At 38.2% G+C, this 14,661-nt stretch overlaps 1 protein-coding gene across 1 annotated transcript in view; it reads left to right on the top strand.

The window, feature by feature from the left end:
• Positions 1-5,062: 5,062 nt before the first annotated feature.
• Positions 5,063-14,661, top strand: part of stxbp3.S (syntaxin binding protein 3 S homeolog) — a 29,587-nt gene continuing 19,988 nt past the window's right edge. The window contains exons 1-6 of the mRNA XM_018261103.2: positions 5,063-5,325; positions 8,225-8,274; positions 10,872-10,953; positions 12,292-12,368; positions 13,241-13,319; positions 13,454-13,554. Coding sequence (XP_018116592.1) covers positions 5,280-5,325; positions 8,225-8,274; positions 10,872-10,953; positions 12,292-12,368; positions 13,241-13,319; positions 13,454-13,554 — 435 coding nt within the window. The 5' untranslated portion in view covers positions 5,063-5,279. The remainder of the gene's footprint in view (positions 5,326-8,224; positions 8,275-10,871; positions 10,954-12,291; positions 12,369-13,240; positions 13,320-13,453; positions 13,555-14,661) is intronic.

The following is a 14,661-nucleotide window of genomic DNA, read 5'->3' as shown; positions in this document are numbered from 1 at the left end:
TTTACATTATTGCCACTGTGAAAAAATGTTTGTTAGTGACATTGTAGCAGATTTATCATGTACAACTGATCTCCCCATCAGCACAGCAGAGCTGATATCAATACTATACTGTGTATTAAAAACAGTATTTCTGTTTCAATTAAAACACTGTTAAAAAGAAAAAATAATTTTCCACCTCTTGTGAGCAGATCCCCCTGATCCCATTTTTATTAAGTAACACTTGCTTGCTAAATCACTGTAGGGGCCCCTGTAGGCTATACTCGACATGAATGTAAAGCTCTGTGTAACTTTCTAGCACTATATACTGTGATGGCCAGTCAAACAGATCATTCTGTTTCGAAAATTGAACTTTTTCATACAATTTCTAGCAGAGAAAAAATCCGAAAATCCCTAAATGTCCAAATTGATTTAATGGGGTGGTTCACCTTTAAAGGGATACTGTCATGGGAAAAAAAAACATTTTTTCAAAATTAATCAGTTAATAGTGCTGCTCCAGCAGAATTCTGCACTGAAATCCATTTCTCAAAAGAGCAAACAGATTTTTTTATATTCAATTGTGAAATCTGACATGGGGCTAGACATTTTGTCAATTTCCCAGCTGCCCCTGGTCATGTGACATTAGGAGAGAAATGCTTTCTGGCAGGCAGCTGTTTTTCCTTCTCAATGTAACTGAATGCGTCTCAGTGGGACATGGGTTTTTACTATTGAGTGCTGTTCTTAGATCTACCAGGCAGCTTTTATCTTGTGTTAGGGAGCTGCTATCTGGTTACCTTCCCATTGTTCTTTTGTTTGGCTGCTGGGGAGGAAAAGAAAGTGGGGTGATATCCCTCCAACTTGCAGTACTGCAGTAAAGAGTGACTGAAGTTTATCAGAGCACAAGTCACATGACTTGGGGCAGCTGGGAAATTGACAATATGTCTAGCCCCATGTCAGATTTCAAAAATGAATATAAAAAAATCTGTTTGCTCTTTTGAGAAATGGATTTCAGTGCAGAATTCTGCTGGAGCAGCACTATTAACTGATTTATTTTGAAAAAAATGTTTTTTCCATGACAGTATCCCTTTAAGTTAACTTTTACTATTTTATAGAATGACTAATTCTAAGCAACTTTTCAATTGGTCTTCATTATTTTATATTTATTATTATGAATATAAATATTATTGTAATTTATTACTATACTAAATTGTGCAGAACTATAGGTTCCATGCAGGATGCTGCCACTTTGCAGAGTGATTTGTCTAAGTTGGAAAACTGGGCAGCAAACTGGAAAATTAGGTTCAATGTTGATAAATGCAAGGTTATGCACTTTGGCAAACATAATATAAATGCAAGTTATACACTAAATGGTAGTGTGTTGGGAGTTTCCTTAAATGAGAAGGATCTAGGGGTTTTTGTAGATAACAAGTTGTCTAATTCTGGGCAGTGTCATTCTGTGGCTACTTGAGAAAATAAAGTTCTGTCTTGCATAAAAAAGGGCATTAACTCAAGGGATGAAAACATAATTATGCCTCTTTATAGGTCCCTGGTAAGGCCTCATCTGTAGTATGCAGTGCAGTTTTGGACTCCAGTCCTTAAGAGGGATATACATGAACTGGAGAGAGTGCAGAGACGTGCAACTAAACTGGTTAGAGGGATGGAAGACTTAAATTATGAGGGTAGACTGTCAAGGTTGAGGTTGTTTTCTCTGGAAAAAAGGCACTTGCGAGGGGACATGATAACACTTTACAAGTACATTAGAGGACATTATAGGCAAATAACAGGGGACTTTTTTACCCATAAAGAGGATCAGAATTACAATAGCAACGTTTCAGGCACACAATCGCCTTTTCTCAAGCTTGAGAAAAGGCGATTGTGCGCCTGAAACGTCGCTATTGTAATTCTGTCTGAGGAATAAGCCCTTTTTAAATAAAGGCCTTTTAAAGATACTACAAACGTGTGGTGCTGTCTACTTGCTGATTGTATCTACGGACTAGGTGGAGGTGGCCACCACAGACTTGCACACTTGCTGACTTCTAATCCTTTTGAAAAGTTACACTCACAGCTTAAAGGAAAACTATACCCCAAAAATGAACACTTTAGCAACAGATAGTTCATATCATATTAAGTGGCATATTAAAGAATCTTATCAAACTAGAATATATATTTAAGTAAATCTTGCCCTTTTACATCTCTTGCCTTGAGCCACCATTTCGTAATGGTCTCTGTGCTGTCTCAGAGATCTCCTGACCAGAAATACTACAACTCTAACTGTACCAGGAAGAAGTGTGGACGCAAAAGACACAACTCTGTCTGTTAATTGGCTCATGTGACCTAACATGTATCGTTTGTTGGTATGTTTGTGAGTACAGTGAATCCTATGATCCCAGGGGGCGGCCCTTATTTTTTAAAATGGCAATTTTCTATTTATGATTACCCAATGGCACATACTACTAGAAAAGTATATTGTTATGAAAATGGTTTATTTACATGAAGCAGGATTTTAAATATGAGCTGTTTTATGCAATATCTTTTTATAGAGACCTACATTGTTTGGGGGGTATAGTTTTCCTTTAAAGGGCAATTCTCCTTCATTAGCCAAACTGTAATAACTGAAAAAAACACAGAAATATGTTCAAACTTTTATAACCTGCAAAATTTTGTAAAATGAACATTGTAATTAGGGGATGTGGCCACACAAATGGGCGTGGTCAAAAAGTTTTCGCCACACTACACGATGCAACCTTTTTGTCCCTCCAAAATGTAGGGAGGCAGTGGCGTAACTACCTAGGAAGCAGACCCCGCAGTTGCGGGGGGGCCCAGAGATACAGGGGGCCCGGCGGGGCCTGCTTCCTCAGTAGGGGGATTGCTGCTCAGAAACGGAACCTCTGCAGGCCGTGCTGGGATTGCACCGATTGAGTCCAGTCGGGCCCCACATTCCACTTCCTCCCCCACAGGGAAGTTCAAAAGCAGGAGCCAGGAGACTCGGACGGAAGATGTGATTGGTGCCAGATCTGCATCATCAATCACTGTGTAGACACTGTACCGCTGCTGCTGGCCAGCCCAGGCCTTCTATATCGAAATCTGCTTGATCTTATGGACCAGTGCAGACAAGTGAATGATCACACCGACTGCGTGTTGCTGCTGCTTTGGTGAGAACTTGGGGGGGGGGGTAGGTTAATTACCTTGTAAGATTTCATTTTACTTTTAAACCCCTAAAAACTCTTAATGTCTGTTTGCCCTTTAGTTTGCTGTCCAGTGTCGGACTGGGATGCCAGGGGCCCACCAGAAAACCTTAGGCTGAGGGCCCACTTTCCAAACTATTACACCTCCTCTCCTCACTCAACCTCTTTATTCTTCTAGTTTCTTTTCTCTACATACTATACTCTATTCTTCCATTTTTAAATTCCCATAAAGAAATAGGGAATGACCATGAAATAGGCCAAATGGTCAGAAGCAAGAGGCCCACTGACACCTGGGCCCACCGGGAGTTTTCCTGGTATCCCTGTGGGCCAGTCCGACACTGTTGCTGTCTCATATATTTTTAAATATTGCTGCAATAACTTTCCCCTCCTCTCTATGCTCTGCCACCCCCTTTTGCACTAGATACTGCATCTCATAATCGGCTCCAGCTCTCCATCTGTGTACTTGAGATTGAGCTAGCTATGAATTATTTTACTGGGGTGGGGATGCTTACAATAAATTAATTAAAAGTTGATATAAACAAAACAATAAATAAAATGTTCCCCAAATTAATTATTACTTTATTAATTGAACATATCAACTAATTTTTTAGTCAAATTACAAATTGATTAAATGAAATGCAATTTATAGAGCTGATGGAGTACTGATGTGTATGAAGTGTGTGTGTATCATACATACTGTATACAGTAGAACCCCCCATTTTAGATTTATCAGGGCACCAGAAAAAAAAAGTTTAAATATCCAGGATAATGCAGTGGGACTTGGATTTTTACTAGTAAGTGTTATACTCATATCTACATGTTATCTAATTTAATATGCCTATTCAAATATACAAATAAAAATGTTCACTATTATATGAATTTCCTTGATTTTCCCTGTTGGGCATTCATTAGTAAATGATGGGCCTTGAGATCAGGTTCTCTGGTGGGCCCCAGGTGCCCCAGTCCAACACTGTGTGCTCTTAAAAACAAAACTTTGTGAGGTACAAAATGTTACCTCACGTCACACGCGGTTGCACAAAGTTGTTGTTTTTTTTTTAACAGCGCACACAGTGATTGATGATGCAGGTCTTCAGTCTTCAGTCTCCTGCTTTTGAACTTCCTATGTTCAGGCTGTATGGGGTAGAGCAAGGGAAGGGTGACAGGAACAAGAGCAGCAGAAGAGCCACAGTGCTATCCTTCTATAGTTCTGGGGTATTTATACATGGAATTGCTACTGTGCCATCCTTCTATGTTATACATGAAATTCTCCCACTATTTTGTGCAGAGGGGGCCCTGAACAAACTTTTGCAGGGGGGCCCTGGCATCCGAAGTTACGCCACTGTTGGGAGGTCTGGGTTGCTAGGGTCCAAATTACCGTAGCAACCAGTGCTGTAACTAGAGGGGGCGGGCCCTGGTGCATGATGCGCAGCCGGGCCCGCCCCCCCTCCGCACACGCCGGATTTCATTGGTGAGCGGGCTGCCGGGGGGCCCTGGTCTGCTCGCACCCCCTGCTCCCCCGGTAGTTCTGCCACTGGTAGCAACCATGTGCTAATTTGAATGAGAGCCTGGAATATGAATAAGAGAGGGCCTGAATAGTAAGATGAGTAATAAAAAGTAGCAATAACTATAAATCTGTAGCCTTACAGAGCATTCGTTTTTAAATGAGGTCAGTGACCCCCCCCCCCTTGAAAGCTGGTAATTAGCTAAATAATTCAAAATCTATAAAAAAAATGAAGGCCAATTAAGAAGTTGCACTGAATCAGCCATATTATAGCTCAGTAATTAGCCTGAAACTTTCCAAGGCCTGCGAGAGAGAATATCACTCCGAGACCCCGTTACGTATAACTTACAGCGACATAGCAACAAGGTGTGGCGGAAAAGCCTGCGCCAGTCACTACTTGTCACCCAAATGCAGCTTCCTAACTCCCTCCCACTGAGCTCCCGCCACACTACGGAATCGTAAGTGAGTAACAAAGCAATATTTTGTTCCGCAGCTGTCACCAATAAACTTTCCTCTGCTAAAACCTTCGCAGGCCAATGGCTTCCGCGGGGCGGGGACTAAAGACCTGGGGGCGGCCCTAGGAACGGGACAGAGACCTCAGATCCGTGGGAGGAAATATGGCGGCAGGCACGGATTTTGGACTGAAGAGCACAGTGTGGCAGAGTGAGTGAGACGTCAAGGGGTGTAGGGATCATTGTGTCGCACAACGACATGTCCTGTCACTAAATAGTCTCTAGATATAAAAGGGGCGGGGTCACGGGTTTGTCAATAATCATTTCAGACTTTCCCTTGAGTCTGTTCTGTGACTTGTTTACTGTTGCATGAAACTTCTGGGCAGCAGGGAAGCACGTCTGCTTTAATAACCTGCATTTGTCACTTTAGTTTACAGTCTTTGTCAGCTACATCTCCCCTGGTTCTTTGCACTTATAGTATACATAGTGAATAAAGTAACCCCTCTTGTAAAATATAAGGATATTAGAAGTTACCGAGGAGTTTCACGACCATGTAAAAGCACGAGGCCGAAGGCCGAGTGTTTTTAGGGTAGGGACACACTGGGCGATTTGGGGAGTTTTAGTCGCCTGGCGACTAATCGCCGCGACTTTTCTCCCCGAATGCCTCCCCTCGCTCTGCGCCTGGCTAAAATGAAAAATCGCCTGCGCTAATCACACGCAGCGATTCGTTTTCCGAAGTCGCCCGAAGTTTCCTGAGGCAACTTCGGGCGATTTCGGAAAACGAATCGCCGCGTGTGATTAGCGCAGGCGATTTTTCATTTTAGCCAGGCGCAGAGCGAGGGGAGGCATTCGGGGAGAAAAGTCGCGGCGATTAGTCGCCAGGTGACTAAAACTCCCCAAATCGCCCAGTGTGTCCCTACCCTTATACAGGTCATGGAACTCCGAGGTTACTTCTAATATCCTCATATTTTGCAACCGGGGGTACTTTATTTATTATAATACACAAGTTTCAGTGAGTCATGTGACAGAAATGACATCAGAACTCACTGTTTATAAGGATATCATTTACAAGATATTCATGGCTTTTGTGTATTATATGTGAATAAATATTAGATTTATCTGTCATCTCGCCCAGTATTTGGTAAGTGCATGTCAGTGAGCATAATCATTGCATGGATTATGAATTCAGCAGCTTGCTCCTTGCATTGTACAATGTCTTTTGGAAGTGACCTGAAGCAGGGAAACAATTGCCGATTTGCAATTGGTCACAACTTTCATACATGTAAATATCCATGCCAATTGTTTTCCTTTTTCCTTGTCTCCTCTACCACTGTATTATTTTTTGGTTCTAAATTGTAGCTAAAGAAATGTGCCAAAATGCCAATATTCAAGTGTTGTTGTCACAGGCTGTAGAGCTGTAACATATCTGCAGTGGGGATTTGTAGATTTTAGGTTACATTTAAGTTCACATCTTAAATAATGGAATCCTAAGTTGCAGCAGTCATGGTTTTATGAAAAACAGAATCTATGGTTTTGTGAATTTGCATCCAGAACTTATAGCAAATGTGCAAGTAATTGAACTCCTGGGTAATAGTGAATATTTTAGTGCCTTGAGGGCTGCCCTTCAGAGCATAGATTGGGGCATTATGTTTTCAGCTAAAACACAGAAAATAAATGGTTGTCATTAAAAATTATATTAAATTGCTACTGTTCTTAATTTATTCCCTTAAGGAGTAAATGTAGAAGCACAAAGAATCACCCTATGTGGCTTAATATAGAAGTAAGGAAGTTAATAGGAAAGAAGAGAAAGTCATTTAAAAACTACAAGTCTGTGGGGACAGAAGCTTTTAATAAATCTAAACACTATAATAAATGTTGTCAAACCGCAATCCAGAAGGCAAAGATAGGAAATGAGAAGCACATTGCGGCAGAGCCTAAGACTAAACCCAAAAAGTTTTTTAATTATATTAATTGTAAAAAGATGCGGGTTGAGAGTGTTGTTCCTTTAATGGTACCAGTATCGTTGTAACAGATACAGATAAGGCAAATGTGCTAATTCAGATCTTTTCTTCAGTGTATACAATAGAGGAGTCAGAGTTCCCAGGATCTCTGTGCCTTTATGGACACTTCATTGGGATGTGAACATATCTGCATTACATCGTTTCAGCAATTGAGCAAGGCACAGTGTTAGATGTTTTCAGAAGTAACAGCAAATTGTGCATCCACCCAAACAAACAAACATACAAGACATAGTCCGGGTTGAAATGTTTAACACTTTCATGATGAAGTAGAGAGTGACCTCAGAGATCATTGAAAACCTTCTAAATCGAGTTTTCGGTTCCCGTTTGTTTCTCCACACTAATAGACATGTTTCAGGCTTTTATTTAGGGTGTGTGTCATCTGTATATCTGCACTGCATCACTACAACCACAAGTGATAGATGAGCATGGCCTGGACTGCCAATCTGGATATTCTTGCAAATGCCAGAGAAAAACTAAGGTGCCTCAGAGAGGTGCTTTATATTAGACCTGTGGGACTGTTTGTGTACTTAAAATATAAAGGCCTTTTTTTTGTCCAGGCATTGCAGTGGGAGAATTGATGTAAAAACACCTGCAGCTTGTATAACTATAGGAAATGTAGGGCTCTACATATTGCACTGTACCTTATACATTTATACTTGAAAAATGCAAAATTTGTAAAATTGCGTTTTGCTTGTAATTCTCCTTTCCAAGCTGAACATTCTGGTACTGGTGCCAAGCTTTGCACCAGTTTGTAAACTGGGCAAAATGGGCACATGGAAGCTTTTTTGTTCACTTTATTCCTAAATGAGGCTCCTTCTGCCGTTTTTCTTTTTTGTGTGTGCATTGGTTTACCTTAACCGTTTGTGGCCTTGAGACGATCTGCTAGTACCTAATACCCAATGTTATGTTGTGTCTGGTTTGCATCTTTGTGTGAACAAATTTTGCCATTGGTTATTGAGAAGTAATATAAGAACTTTCTCTATGAATTTTGCATAGTACTGCATCATATTGCAACATATTTGATGTTTTCTGTGCGTGTATATTTCAGCCTTTGATATATCTTGAATATATTTTCTTTTTGTTTTACAGAAATAAAAACTGAAGTCTTGGATGACTGTAGGAAAGGGGACGAATGGAAGGTAATTTGAACACTATGTGGATTACTTTGGCCTCTTTTCTAACCAGTGCATTAATATTGTAATAGTTGTGTTAGTACTTGACATGCTCAAAGGGCACAGTGTAGAAGACAATATCTGATGATTCCAAAATACACAAGATGTTTTGAGTCAACAAGGACCCTTTCTCAAGTGAGAAAGGGTCCTTGTTGACTCGAAACATGTATTGTATTTTGGAATAAAAGTTTGCAGCACAGTACTGCGGATATTTTGTGGCCTCCTTCATACAACGTGTATTGATGAATCTTTTGGTCTTTACGGTGTGACCCAATTAAGAAGGTGAGCCCACATAACAAAAGTTAAGGGAAGCGCTGGGAAAATTGCACAAGATTGAAATATCTGATGATTGCTGTAGTTCCTTGTTGAGATTCCTCAGCTAACCTGTATGTAGAGACTCAGAAGCCTCATAGGTCACCAAAAAATGTTAAAAATGAAAAAAAAATCTTTATTAAGATAAATCTTCACTGCCCAGGCTCTTCTGGTACACCTGGACCACATGAGTTTTTTTTCAACTTTGGCTATCTGTGTTACATGTATATTTACATTGGTTTCATTCATCAGCCAACTCAGAAATGAAAGAGGTAGCTCCTACTACTCATGGAAACTGCCACAATACATGGCCCCATATATGACAAGTTTGTTTCTTATAGCACTTACTCACAGAACACTTCAGAAAGAGCAGGCAGCTGTTGGTTTTTATGTAGCATTTCCCACTGCTACAATAGCCCCATAATGTCCATTAATAGTTCTCAGTAAGACTAGCTGAAAAACAAAACTTTCATGAAAACTAGGATGTTAATGAAATAATACATAATTTAAAAAAAAAAAAAAAAAAAATATATATATATATATATATATATATATATATATATATATATATATATATATATAAAATAGTAGTTTCACTGTAATTCTAGAGTAAGAAAAAACTTGCAGATTTTGCCATCATACACCACAGCCAAACTATTTTGTAATATACATTCATTATTTATGATGTACTTTTTCTAAAATGAAACCACTCAAACCCACTCAATAAACAAGGAGCACCTATCCTCTTACTATGAGAGGGCTGGTGACTGCAGACAACTTGTTACCTACAAAAACCCAAAGATCCTTCTCAATTAAGGAAACCCCCAACACACTGACATTTAGTGTATAACTTGCATTTATATTATTTTTGCCAAAGTGCATAACCTGCATTTATCAACATTGAACCTCATTTTCCAGTTTGCTGCCTAGTTTTCCAACTTAGACAAATCACTCTGCAAAGTGACAGCATCCTGCATGGAACCTATAGTTCTGCACAATTTAGTATCATCTGCAAAGATAGAAACAATACTTTCAGTGCCCACCTCCAGGTCATTAATAAACAAGTTGAAAAACAAGGGACCTAGTACAGAGCCCTGTGGTACTCCACTAACAACACTGGTCCAATTAGAAAATGTTCCATTTACCACCACTCTTTGTAATCTATCCTTCAGCCATACCTTCTGTGTGGTACTGTAGAATAAGCTTTAGCAAAGTCCACTGCCATTGCAGAATCGAAGTTTCTGCTCACCTCCTCATAAAAGGCAGTTCAATTAGTCTGACATGATCGGTTACGCATAAAACCATGCTGGTGCAAACTCATGTATTATGACTTGCAATGAAGTCAAGTATCTTGTCTCTTCTATTCACCAGTCTCTCTGCACCATACCAGACCTCAATGAATCCTGAAAGATTAAATAAATAGGTTTGGCAATCACAGAGCTAAGCTTTAAGTTTAGTACCATAGGATGAATACCATCTGGTCCCGGACCTTTGTTTATCTTTACATATTCTTGTCTCTTGTTAATTTCCTCTTTTGTGAGGCATGTATCATTTGTTGTATTACTAGAATTGGGACTATAATGAAGGAAACCTTGATTAATTGGTTCCTATTTTGTGTAGACCGATGGAAAACTGTTCAGAATCTCAGCTTTTTCTCTATTCTCATTGACCAACTGACCCTCCCCCCTGACATCAAGGGTCCCACCCCATCCTGCTTAATATTTTTACTATTTACATTTTTAAAATAATTTTGGATTTTGGAATGTTATTATATGGTAAGTGTTCTGGTTGAAGCACACAGAGAGCGATGACAGACAAACCTTTAGAGGTTTATATATCAAACATGAAATTTGTGAATTGTTATTTTTCATGGGAAAAAAAATCAAACTCGATTGTAACTTTTTTTGTGAAAAAAACCTCATTTAGCACAATCGCATGCTACACGTTGTTTTTTCAATGTCTTTCAATAAAACCTCAAAAAAATTGCTTGAATTCTGCTAGGACAATTCCCGTTGACTTTACATGAACTGTGCAGCTTTTAGATGCCAGCTTTTAGTTTTTTGTGCTCAATACATTTTGAACATTTAGGTTTTTGGATATTCTAATTCACGAGGTTTAGCGTGAAAAAACTTGTGATAAAACTCAAATTCAAACGTTTCTAAATTTGCCCCTCTGTGTGTTATGTGGGTGTGTGCATTTAATTTATTGGTCTATGTACAATGAAAAACAAATGTGATCTCTTTTACTTCTAGATATTGCTATTAGATCATTTCACAACCAAATTGCTAACATCATGCTGCAAGATGACAGACTTGTTGAAAGAGGGTATAACAGGTATGCTTTCCCTGGTTTTAGAAATGTATCAATCCAAAATTAGGATATTTAGCCTCCGTTTACTGTGGAGTCTACATTATGTACACATAATACTGGTGTGCACTAGTTCCTAACAGACATATTTACAGACATAGAATTACGTACAAGATTTCATACAAGATGAACCTGTCTGTATGTTTTTATGCCCTTTAAAAGCAAGATACCTCATATGCTTGTGAAGTATCTAGGAAACATGTTTATTCAGTCACAGGGCAGAGACAATTATGTTTGTTTGCTTTTGTTTTTTTCAAAATATTAAAGGGGTTGTTCACGTTTCAGCACTTTTTTTTCAGTTCAGTTTCAATTCAATTTTTCAGTTTGTGACCAACTTTCTAATATTGAAATTTTAATTTATCACCTTTTTAGGTCTTCTAAAAAGCAACTGGGGGGATTACTAACTGTAAACTGTTCTAAATTGATACATTTCTTCTTTTCGGTCATGCTGAACAGATTCCCTGAGTTTAAAGAGGTTGTTCACCTTTAAGTTCACTTTTAGTATGTTCTAGAATGGCCAGTTCTAAGCAACTTTTCAATTGGCTTTTGAATTATTTGCCACCTTCTTCTGACACTTTCCAACTTTGCAATAGGGGGTCACTGACCTAAAAAAACAAAAAGCTTCAAATGTGTTGTTACCGCATTTGATTACTTATCTTTCTGTTCATGCCCTCTCCAGTCTCTGATTCAGTGCATGGTTGCTCGGGTAATTTGGACCCTAGCAACCAGATTGCTGAAATTGCAAACTGGGGAGCTGCTAAATACAAAGCTAAATAATCTAAAAAAACCGCCACAAATAATAAGAATTGAAAACCAATTGCAAATTGTCTCAGAATATTACCCTCTACATCATACCAAGAATTGATACAGTAGTTCCACAAATGCTGCTGAGAAATGTATAAATTGTAGCAGTTCACAGTCTGCACTTGTATTACTGAGCTGCCAGACAGAAACTCCAGACATGAACATTACTCTTTAAATTTCTTCAGTTTTGGAAAAATTGTTCTCCAGAAATAAACTGAAAGGAAAAAACATGTTTTGAAGGTGAGCAACCCCTTTAAGACCTATAGTAGCAATGACTTTCAATTTAAGCTATGTTGCTGGCTGACCAAGAATGAGATTCACTCTACAGTAAATACAAATGCAGTATAATATTGCTTCATTTAGAATATTAAATGTGCCACATTATTTTCGAGTTATCTATTTCCTCACAGTAGCAGTGTGTTATTCTATACTACACTCCTATATCTTTCCTTTTTCTGGTCCAGTTTAATTTAAATTAATTTTTTTCAATGCTTTTTCTAGTGGTGGAGGACCTTTTTAAAAAACGGCAACCGGTTGAACACATGAAAGCCATTTACTTTATATATCCTAATGAAAAGGTTTGTATAAGTATGTAGACGTCAGTTTTAGACATTTCTTTAAATGGAAATGATGTTTTTCTGGGTATGACACAAGCATAACCAATGGCTTTAACTTGGATTATATCTTCTCATTTGCAGCTGACAAGTTGCATTTCTAGCCAATACATCTAGGGAAAACCCAAGCTGCATGAAGCTAGGCTTTATTTGTATTGTTTTTTTTTATATTGTTTATTGAATTATTTGCTTTCTGTTCAGCATGTCTTCAGCCAGTCAAGGACACCAGTACCAAAAATTCTTTTCAATTATCTTCTATTTCAGTCTCAAAAACAATTTTTAAAAAAAAAGTACAATTTGTAAAATGTGCCTTGAGCCTTCTTGGGTTTAAAGGGAATATTCACCCGATTAATGCATATAAATACTAAAATAGAAATATGTCCTTCTTATGTGTCAGACCTACTATAAATTGAGAGCAGCGTAGGAAACTGTAGACAACATGACACATCGCTTTTCTATGCATAAAACTGGCACAATTTTCTGTTTGTCCCCACAGCATTTTCACCAGGAATCAAATATTGGCATCTGTAGTTTAAATGTACAAAGGGAGCCCTGTATTTTACAACTGACTAATAGTAGTACATTACTACAGTAGTAAAGTAACTACATATAGCCTAGTGCCTCATTTGCATGGAAAGGTGCAAGAAAATATAAAGGGAAATTACACTCCTTCCCCCTCTTTGATGTTCGGTTTGGTTTAATGTAGAAAAGGTGCAAAAACACTATCTGAACCAGCAGAAATAATAATCATTTATAATGTAGTATATCAGACGAATAGAAATTTAGGCTTTATTTAAACAGAATCCACTGAGCTTATCTTTTTATATCCTTTTCAGTCTGTAGATTGTTTGGTGAATGACTTCAACAGTAAATCTGCCAGCAAATATAAAGCTGCTTATGTCTATTTCAGTGATGGTAAGTGTAACCTCTCTGGCTGGATATTGAAAAATGTGCCTTTCATGATCTGTATAAAATGTCCCCTTTACCTGTATTTAACTCATGAGGATGCTTTAAACCAGCGTCTGTTTCATTAGCATTCTGTTTTACAGTTTGTCCTGACAACCTCTTCCACAAGCTGAAGTCCTGTCATCCCAAGGCAATAAAAAGGTGTAAGGAGATCAACATTTCATTTTTCCCTCAGGAGTCACAGGTAGACCACCTAATTTTATACATCACTCTTCTTCAGACTGAAGTGCACTAAACTAAATCTAAATCATTTTTAAAGACTGTATTAACAAAATGCTAAATATATTTAAAGGTAAACTATTGCCTTGTTTGTGTATAAATGTACATATTTGTATATGTTTATATATATATATATATTTGTATATACAAACCATTTTTTGATATTACTGTTCCTTTAAGTGCTGGGTAAACATGTTGGTTTTGGTGCATAAATAAAGTATAATTAATACTCTGCACCCTTTATCCAAAAGGTGAGCCACAGGCTCCTTTTTACTTCCTGCTGTTTTGTTTGTTCAGGCGGTATTCATACAGGTGTCCATGCACATGTAATGGCTCCCTCATACAGTTTCTGTATATTTGGCACCTGGACTGAGCAGTAGTCTACCATATGAATCGTAGCATGTATGGTCATATTTAGATCACAAAGTACGGTGGGAGGATGCATGGTCCGAGGAGTGAAGGCTGAGGGCAAACTTTACTTGTAGAGGGGTGGAGAAACAATGGCGTATCCTATAAGTCTGACGGGTGCAGGGGGAATGTGAAGAACTTGTGGGGGGAAGGCATAGAGTGCACATAGAAAAGAGTTCTGTGTTTTGGCACTGACTGCTGTGTTATTGCAGGTAACACTAATACTTATGCAGAGTATGTCCTAAAATATACCCTTTAAACCTGCTGTTAGTCACAACTGACTCATGTCTGCTTTAACTGTTCATGTATCTCAGGCTCAGTGATAAACATATATAACCTAAACACATAGCGATATAAACCTAAAATTTGTAAAAATACAAAATCAGCCCTAATAGAAAATCATTACATATATTTTGAAGCTAAAGATCTTAGGGGGTTATTTAATAAAGTCTGATTTTTTTTTTCTGGTCGAAATATAAATGGGAGAACCACAATTTTTTTTCGTAAAAAAAAAAATTACATTTTAATATTTTTTAAACCCAGAGGCTGTTAAAAGTCAAAGTATGCCATGTCGAACCTGCCGAGTTCATGTAGAAGTAAGTGGCAGATGTCATGTATACAACTGAAAGAAATCACAATCTGCCCTGGATTTCATAAAATAATA

This window comes from Xenopus laevis, chromosome 4S (genome assembly GCF_017654675.1).
Source record: "Xenopus laevis strain J_2021 chromosome 4S, Xenopus_laevis_v10.1, whole genome shotgun sequence".
Taxonomy (NCBI): Eukaryota; Metazoa; Chordata; class Amphibia; order Anura; family Pipidae; genus Xenopus; species Xenopus laevis.
The sequence above is the reverse complement of the archived record's forward strand: the minus strand, read 5'-3'. Positions and strand labels throughout refer to the sequence as shown.